This window comes from Varroa jacobsoni, unplaced genomic scaffold (assembly GCF_002532875.2).
Source record: "Varroa jacobsoni isolate VJ856 unplaced genomic scaffold, vjacob_1.0 scaffold_1309, whole genome shotgun sequence".
Taxonomy (NCBI): domain Eukaryota; kingdom Metazoa; phylum Arthropoda; class Arachnida; order Mesostigmata; family Varroidae; genus Varroa; species Varroa jacobsoni.
In genome coordinates this window covers 83,301-93,284 of record NW_019214211.1, presented here as the reverse complement: position 1 = coordinate 93,284, position 9,984 = coordinate 83,301, and the positions used below count along the sequence as shown (strand labels likewise).

At 45.4% G+C, this 9,984-nt stretch overlaps 1 protein-coding gene across 1 annotated transcript; it reads left to right on the top strand.

The window, feature by feature from the left end:
* The first annotated feature begins 5,009 nt into the window (after nucleotides 1–5,009).
* Nucleotides 5,010–9,021, top strand: LOC111268694 (uncharacterized). Its single transcript, XM_022847836.2, has one exon. It carries the CDS (start codon nucleotides 6,189–6,191, stop codon nucleotides 7,686–7,688), a length of 1,500 nt encoding a protein of 499 aa, XP_022703571.1. The 5' UTR covers nucleotides 5,010–6,188; the 3' UTR covers nucleotides 7,689–9,021.
* The last annotated feature ends 963 nt before the right edge of the window (nucleotides 9,022–9,984 follow it).

Here is a 9,984-nt window from a genome sequence, read left to right as displayed (position 1 = left end):
GCTCGTGCATATATATATATATATATATATACATGCATAAGAACATATTGCTGGATTCAGCTAACGCTAGGACAATGCTTAACGAATGCATGATCACACGTTAAGCTGAAAACGTTTCGTGTGTTTTAATTACGTATACTTACGTGGTCAGCTTTGGACCTTCCCAAACTCTAAAAGTTCCTTTAGGAACGTTCTCCTAATCCAGTTCAGTAATCCTATCTCATACCTCATCACTGATTAAGGCTGAGGCTGCGAACGTTTACCGTACGCACTATTTTATAGATGTTCTCTTAGATTAACAAAATAGGTGCGTTAAAGAGTGACAATAAAAACATACCTCTACCTTTATCGTACATTGTAAGTTACTTGGAAGGAACTTATGGCTCAGCTACTACTTCACTACTTCAAAAATATAACTTAATCACTCAGCTGATGCATTGTTTTTATCAAGATGAAAAAAATTCATAATCCACACCGTTCTTGACGTATGAGTTTCGCTGCAACACTATGGGACTCATACCCATTATGAATCAAGTACTATCAGAGGATTTGCGCTGGTGGAATTTCATTACCATTACGGCAACAGACCAGGTGCTGGATGGGGGGAAGCTTCTGACTGTGTCACGCGTTTCTCTTGGTTGGCTACCTCCATTCTTGTCAAAATAGTTCCGTAAGCACTAGAGCTTTAAAGGCAGGAAGCAAGATCATTGAGGAGGTCTTGGGCCCTATAAAAAAGTTTTTCGCTATTTTTATGTATGCCTTGCACTTAACGTCAGCCGTAACAGGCTAACTGGCCTTCCAGTCTTGGTAAATTTCGTATGTCAAAAAACTGCTATGTAACTTGTAGAAAAAAACGACACGCCCGTGAAGTTTCACGCCCACACAGTCACACTTGTTGTAATTAGATAGAACTTTTGCTACTTCAATTTTTATGAGAAACACAGTAAGTAGCTGCTGTCTTCTTTCGTCTTGATATGTTCGTTCTACAAGTTTCAATGATCAGTTACCCTTCTGGTCACAATAGGGAAGGCAGAAGGCCAAAGTAAAATGAAAGCTTTCCTACCCCTGCGTATAGCCTCTCTTGACAATCTAAAGCCTGCGCATCGTTTACATTCAGCATTGCATACAATTGCGAATTACTATCAACTAGCTAAGGTGAACTGGTGATTTTTTTCATTTATAAACCGGCCAACTTTTCCGTAAAGTAAATAATCACGAGCAATTGCGACAACTAGGCCGAAAGGCTTGGGCGCTGCGCGTCAAGCGTACCGGCCACTTGTCGGTGCTCTAGTTGCTGGCTTTCTCGATCTGACCGACGCCGATGACGACAAGGGCGGTAAAAGGACGCTATTAAAAAGTAAAAAAAAAAAAAAAATAATAATAGTTAAGACATCACAAAGAAAGGCAGCAGCAAATCGACCGAAGACCGACCATACAAGAAGCCGCGACCTCTAAGCAAAAACGACAGCAGCGATAAACCGTCTCCAAAGCGACTAATACGAGTCTAGACAAGGAGCGAAGGTTGATTTGAAAAGGTGGCAGTTCTATTTACTGCTAATAGTGTTACTTTCTCCCACTCTGCTTTGACAAAAACATAACTTTTGTGTGCGACGGTATTCAACGACACGAAAAACGTAAAAAAGCTTATTTTTCATGACAAAAACAAAAAGGTTCCGCCCAGATTGGGACAGTGGCATCGCCGAAGCCCACATGGCCGGCGGATCGGGTCAATCCTGAATCGACAGCTATCACCATTTGTGTGCCCTGCTGTTGTCGATCGACCAATCGGTTGATGGTGTAGATCGCTGCACTCCTGCACTTCTCACCTACGTTTAGCAGCGACATTCGTCACAACAAAAGCAGTGAAGGCAGTAAAAGTTGTGTGTTGTTTTTCACGTAACTTGTCGCTACCCCCATGCGTTTGTCGTTAATTTGGTATAGATTTTGCGATGGTTCACTATGCGATACGCCGGTCCGAGCGACTGTCGCTTGTCTGTCAGTCCAACAAAATATGTTGATGAAACATGTCCGTGTAGCCATTGCAAGCTGCTGCCTTTGCGCGCTGTCCTACCTTCATCATAAACAACTGTGCACAAGCAAACATAAACATAAGGACCAATGCCAAGCAATGGGGTTATCAAACGGCGCAAACCAAACATGTGATTCCCACTGCCCAACGCAGAGGTCCACACGAGGCTAATGACGTTGTTGGCACGACTTTAAAACTATATCGTCAGGTAGCATTGCCATGAAAAGTTACCATCTCGGCCAGCCCACTAAAAGCAAAATCTCTAATGAATGGTTGAGTATCAGTATCATTACCGGATATAAAATTAGATGATTTTTTCTTCCTAACATAACAGATTCCGAACGGTTGCCGCCGCCATGTTCCATAAAGACGCGCCATCATAGCAGGTGCCACGCCACCGCTCGTGGTTACAATCGGCCGTGTTTTGCCATTTGTCATGCGTCAAGCCTCGCGAAGGTTAACTTTTATTCATCAAGCGTTGCAACATATCGCTGCGGCTTGCTGCTTGGCGTCGTTAACTTTTCGTCGTCTGTAGCTAAAACTTTTGCATGTGCAATAGCGTTAACTGTCGTTGTGAAAGCTTTTTTGTTTTTTTTTTTTTTCTTTTTTTTGTTTTTTTTTGACATTAAAAACCGTGGGGGGCCAGGACAAGAAGTCGAAAACGAGAAAATCAGCAAAAAAGTTGAAAAACGGTTGCGAGCGGTCGCTGCGGCATGACATATGGCATCGTTGTTGCCGTAACGCGTCACCACACGTCGAAACATGACCCAGTAGTCTAGTCCGGCAACTTTTTAGAAACTGTAACAGTGACTACTGTTGAGGTTGTTATTGTTTTGTTTTTGTTATTATTCGTATGTTTTTTTGAGAATAAATTCCTACCTCAGACGAACTATCGGTAGTGCTGGCACTGCTGTCGCTCCTGAGGCAGTAGTTTCTAGGCCTAGTGATAGTATACTGCTCCAGATCAGCACGAACGAACACTTCGGCAGTAGTAACTAGTGCTGCAAATATAGACGACTGTTATTCGAAACTACTATTAGACTAACTTACTATATTAAACTGCTATTAGCAGTACACGCTAGCCTCTGCTGCTACCTAAAATGCTACAATTTTTCTCCATACTTGTGCGAAATTCGTAGTAATAATAATGACAATAACGACAGGGGCACCGATAGTTACAATATAAGCCACGTCATTTTAAGCCAAGTAATTCTAGTAAACAATTATTAGCTATTGTCAGCTATATAGATTCACATGTACAGTATCTTACAAGCTAATGTATCCTATGGCCAACCCTTGACATGAGAGGGCGCCACCAGTGCTGATGACTATTATTGCACACAATGATACCATAAACTATTAGAAGGAGCAAACATTACCTAGCAAGTAACCATTTATTATATTTATACAGTTGACCGTACGATTATTAATACGCACGCAATTACATGCATGCACAGATAGATATTTACGCTATTTTATTTACACGGCTATTTTGACTTTTCTATCAGTGCGCAGTCGGCCACCGTAAGTACGGTATCGGGCGGTAACTACTGCAACTGGGACAGGCCACGTAGTCCGCATTGGTCTATCGGCTGCCAGTCCTCGGCCTATCGATTTGCCGCGACCCTAACCAGATTACAGGTGACAATTTCACTGATTCGCTGTTGTTCACTACTCATTTGCCAATAAACGCGTTGCCTCAACGAACCAAAATTATCAGCAATCCCGTAGTGCTTCAGTTGTACTATACTACAATCTACGAGACACATAAATGAATATAGTTGTTTGTAGCGGGCCGCCCCGGTCCCCACCGCACCCCCTTCTTTTGGTCTCGCAGTCCTGCCGAGTATAATAATACTATCTTTTATAATAACTATTGTAGAATTGCATGGCGGCTCTAACGCTTCGGTGAGTGTCTTTCGACGCTATGGCCGCAGCGGTGGCTTCCCGAAACGAACCGTTACACAGCTACTGTGACGCCAACAGACGTTGAACCTGTTTGCCGTCGTCGTCGTCGTCGTTGCTGCCGTAGCTTTCGCTCCTGGGTAGATTATGGGGTTCGAAAGCAGCTATTGTAGAACAGCTGCCAACGAAACTCAGCCAGTGAACGATCGACTAATAGACACAAATATACGAATAGACAAACGATACAAACAATGTTATTATACCAGTAATATAACACATATCATAAAAATGATAATAATGGTGCAGAGTGCTGGCGAGCGCCATTGACTACTGACTTCACATGGCTGGTCTGCCTGTTACTATTTAGTGAACAGCGCATACTGGCGTTGCCGGCGCATGGCTCAAGGCGCAGTAATATTAAAAGCGATGTAGCAGGAGTGATGGTGATGACGATGCTGATGATGCCAGCGATAACAACAAGCGACAGCGTCCGTTTTAGCAATGGCGTCAGTAACGGCTACCATGCCATAGTAATCAGCGAATTGTACCACTACTCCAGCTACCGTTGCTGGTAGCTGCAGATGGCAAGCGATGGGGAGCTGCGAGCGGTACGAGGTAAACGCCACCAGTCGCTACCAACGAACCACCAGGAGAAGTCGCAGCAATGAGCAACTATACTACATGCAGCATAACTGTTGCTGCTTCTGCTGTTGCCTCAGCCAGCGCGGCCAGTGGCATTACTGCAACCCCCCTTTGGGATAAGGATAAAAAAGCGGCGACTACGGCTGCTTCTAGTCGAAGATGTGAATCGGCCCTTGCGAATACGGCCGATTCGATGCGATAGCAACTGATTAACTACGCCAGCGGATTGAGTGAACGAACGAAAAAACGACGTAAGGGAGAGATGTCCGTCGCGCACTGCTGCTGGCTGGCTGGCTGGCTGGCTGATCTGACGCGGGGTGGCAGCAGCGCTTTCCCGAAAAGATTCGCCGTTTGGCCGCAGATGGCGCTGGTAGGCAACGGCGCGGGCAGACGCTCACCGTGTTCGTGGCACTGAGGGGGCGCTCCGGGCCGCGTTTCACTTTCCCATGGGCAGGGAGTGCACGTGCTTTTACTTGGCCGTTTGCCGTTGCTCCCTTGTCTTTCTCTGCTAGCCGCCTGACGGGCCGAACCGCATCGCGTCGAGCTCCCAGTGTTCCGTGCTAGCACAAACGCACGACATAGATAGCTCTAGCAGTGTGCCCAGTCACTAAGGATTACACGAGTTTTAGCAAAGTTGTGTGACGGCGCTCGTCGTAGGCGGCGGCAATGGTGGTTAATGCCAGGAGCATCGTTTGAGTCGAATATTTATTTTAAACGACTACTGCTGGTACTTTTACTCAGTTTGCGATAGAATAGAGCTGAAACTGCGTTAAAATTTAAGCAGACTACTATAATAACTGGCAAGAGAGTACTGTTACTAACTCTTCGTGTGTTTGTCTCTGTTTTTGCGCTTATGCAAGCAGTTGTCTTTCTCGTTGGATTCGTACTATATTACTATACAAACTGATATTGATACGAATAGCCATAGACAACAGAAGAAAACGACAAACACTAATCAGAACAGCAACACGAGCTGGTGATCTGAGTTATCGAGCTAGTCAGACGGCTTCAGAGTGTGCTTCTTTACGTGACAACAGTTCATCAGGAGACGATTCAAACGTCGAATACCATTTACAACAGTGTGTCGATAACAGGTTGTTTCTCAGGAGTACATCGATTGAATACGGTGCTGATTCGACGGGTATAGAACACTATTTCTCGACTATCCCGAGGATATATATGAATGACGGGCTATTTTGACGGCTTCATTGGTGAGGGCCTGCTTGTTCGTTACGGTTTACGTGCTTGATCTATGTGCGACTTTGAAGTGTGTCAATGCCTCAGGACTAACAACATCTAGGACTAGTCAACGAAACACTTTTGTTCGTTCGTTCGTTCGTTCGTTTGTAGTGATCGCTTACGCTGTCGCCAGCTAGCATATTCATTCGCTATTTTTCTCGTGTCGGTTTCGAAGTAGCTTGTCGGTAGTTGTTTTTGGAAAACGCCAAGAAGGATACGCGTGCGCTACACCAACTGAGTACGACCAATACGACACTGGTTTGTTATCTCTGTGTGTGAGAGTGAAAATAAAAGTGGCGTAACTATTCGCCTCGGTATATCATCGACACTACTAACGGCTTTAGGAGCGAAGTAGAGTTTGTGCGGCAAGACAATGACTGTGCAGCGATATCTGCAGATCCAGAGCGCTGGCCACCAGCAGCAGACCCAGCCGTCACATCATCAGCACCCACAGCAACAGCAGCAGCAGCAGCAGCAGCAAAACTCCAATAACTCGAGTAGTCCAGGTTCCGGTAACGGCGGGACGCAACAAAGCACAGGTACTAGCAATGGAGGTCAAATGACTCATCATCGAAAGCTTGACCGTTCATTATCTGAGCCGAAAAATCAGAAAGGCGGCCAGAACGGACAAAACAGCAATTCGTCCCGATACAAAACTGAACTCTGTCGATCATTTGAGGAGAGCGGTGTATGTAAATATGGCGACAAGTGCCAGTTCGCGCACGGTTATCAGGAGCTTCGTACACTAACGCGCCATCCGAAGTACAAGACCGAACTATGCTGTACCTTTCACACGAAGGGTCTCTGCCCATACGGCTCTCGATGCCATTACATTCATAATCCGGACGAGAATCGCGCCAAGATTATGCCACAAATGTCAACACTTGGCCAGCAACAGCAGCAGCAGAGCACGGCTACGTCTATTTCCGGTTACGGGCTTCAGCAGCAACAGCAGACGCATCCTCATCAGCAGACGCCTGTGGGTCTGGGACTCCAACCACAGTCGCAGCAGCAGCACCATCGTGCCACCGTACAGATGACTAGTGTCAACGTGAATGGTCCGTCGCTGAACGGACATGCAGTTCACGGTTGTAAGCCTCTGCACGCCAGTCTGTCGTCGCCAGCGATTGGTATGGCGCCCAGTCACAATGGCTCGGCATCCATCTCTAATCACCATCAGGTGTCGCACCAACCGGCTTCACTGCGGTCGCTTTCCTTGGGCAGCAGCGTTGGTTCGGGCTCGTCTGGAGAACTTTCGCCATCATCGTCGCCAGGCATGTTCGAAGATCCGTTTTCGCCTAGCATCTATGGAGCTCCGTCAGTCGCGTCCCGATCGCTGTCGAACAACCCTCTGTTTTCGGCGTTCGGTGGGGACCTCGAAATGTCGACGCTCGCAGCCGCCTTCAGCGCTGCCGAGGGCCATGCTAGCTCTCATAGCCTCCTGAAAAATGCGGGGTCGGCGCCAGTCACGCCGCCGTTCGGATCTCAGCTGAGCCTGCTCAGCTCGTCGGGTCCATGGAGTTCGCCCAGCTCGGACATGTTCCCCTTCCCAAGCGCTGGTGTTAGCCTCCAGCATTCTCAAAGTCTTTCGTCTACAGCGATGCAGCAAAACTCCGCTGCTGGACTCGGGCTTGGCTGTGGCCAGCTATTCGGCGACTCGGATGTGACCCAGCAAAGCCAGTCTAGTCCCGTGAATTCGCTTACGTTTGATTTCGACGCCGTCTCCCTTGGCTCGGCATCGTCTGCCGGTTCAGTCAGCTCTGGGAGTCTTTCCCCAGGTTCGCCCATTCTCCAGGGCCGACCCGCCAGTCGCACCAATCATTCGCCGCTAACTCGTCTGCCTATCTTCAACAAACTTGCTCACTCTGACTAAAATTGCCGTAGATGTAATTTTATGCGTACTCAGTGTGTCGTACCAAGGCGGGCCTCTGCCGATCCCTGTCCTCTGTCAGTTGTGTCGTACTTACAGTAAGAAGATCCGTTTATAGCGTCGTCTGACGTTGTTAACGAGGATGCTTCTTGTACGGTATTGTCGCCTCACCTCTTGTCGTTCATGAAAGAGATGATAGAACTGACACAGTGGTGACATAGGACGTGAAACGGCGGGGGTCTTGGCTGAGCCCCCTTGACCGAAAGCCAATATATGAGTAGAGTTGAGAATATCCAGTTAACTAATGTTGACTCATCTAAGAGTTCTTCCCACAAGAGTGACGGTCGGCAACCGCTTCGGCTAATTTAATATTCCAGAAAAAAAAACAAATGCAGATAGAGACGTTTATAAAAAAGAAAAAAAAACTTGGGGGAACTGGTGTCTCACAACGAAGCTCAATTCCCATATGGCCGCGCTCCTGGCATTGAGTCCGCCTTGATACTACACCTACCATTTTCGTACACGATCAATCATCAATCGATTCAAGTCGAATCCATTTTTCAAGTTTAGTTACTTTCTCAATCAATTTAGCTATCACCTCCCCCCGTCCCCCCAATAAGCCTTATTTACGTTTACGCTTCATCGACGTCATCACCTACACAAATTGTTTATTATAAGTACAGTTATTGATTTAGCTAGACATATGCATATACTCCATAACTTTACCCCCTAGTATTTTCTGTGCTTTCGATTTAGCAAGCGTCAAGAATAAAATGGGAGAAAATCAAATATATATATATATATATATAGACATACATATCTTTCTATACTTTGACCGTGCGAGCGAAAAAGGAAACAGCTTGTAGAATGAACCAGGTAGATTTTTCTTGCAGCATAAAGCGATTGTCCCTATAAACTGTTCATTACAAATATAATCATTGACCTAGCTATTAAATACATACCTATACCTCATAGATTTATCCCCTAGTAAATTCTGCGCTTTCAAGTTAGCAACGGTAGGGCAAAAAATGAGAAACAATCAATATTTTCAATAGAATATATATATATATACTGGACTGCGTGAGCGGGCGAAATAACGAAGCATGGGTAATGATACAATAACATGATTGCCTCACCCATTCATTTATTTAAGATATGATAAAAAAACAAAAAATTTTAGAAAATTAAAAAAATTGAGAGGACGAGTTTTTAAAAAGGTTTAAGACCAGCAGTGGATTAAGCAGCAGTAGATGGCAATGGTTGCATTTGTGTTACGAGTGGTCTGTGACAGCACGCGGTAGTAAGCGAGCATACAATTCCAAACAAAAAAAGAAAACGACTGGAAAATGCTACGCAATGGTGTCGGACCCCTCTGGAGGTTCGGGCGTAGGCAAGGGGCGCTGTAGTTGCAGAAGTGCAGAAGAAGTTGCGGGCAGGTGCTTACGTGGCAAGAACCTGGAAGGCGAAAAAAATCCGATACTGTGTCTGTGCTTCAACAAAGTTCAGATCTCAGAGGTCGACTATCAATCGAACCTTAAAAGCGTAACGCAGCAACGTACCCGTACTTGAACTAGGGATGTGAAGAATCGGCAAGAATTAGTGTCAATAAAAAGCCTGCGTTTTTTTCACTCGACCTACCTTCCTAGCGGCACTTTACCTCAGTCATCGAACAACAGTGGCATAAAATGTGATTCGGGGTCGATAATAATAACTCTGATGATAATAATAATAATGCTAATAAGTATACGGCGATTTGAAAGCCGAATATGTGGTGGTGAGCTACAAGCCCTGATGTTTCCCCATTCTCCGCGGTACGAGTAAGTGTGAGCAGCAAGAAGCTGACCTTTGCGACCAGCATCAACGACGAACCCTATCACAAATCGACTTTTCTGCGAGAGTTCGGGTGCTATGAAAGGATATACAATGACCAGATGTAATTTATCGAAACAAATAAGCAAACAAATTATTTCAAAGCTAACATCGACATCAACACTTAAAGCTACCAGCATAAACATCAGCAATTTGAAGAACGGCAAGAAGGCAGCAAGATCAAGTTCGACGAGACAGAAAGAGAAATAATCCATAATATAGAATAAAAAAAGAAACACTTGAAGAACATTCAGGACTTTCATGGACACACCGAAAAGAAGACCAGGTCCCGTACTTCGCGAAATCGGGATTCTTGGGTAGCGGCGTAACCCCAAAACACTCTACTGCGGTTATTTTATTGCATATTATATATTAAGTTATTTAATTTACTTCTCTAAATTATATGCTTAACGTATAAACACATATTATA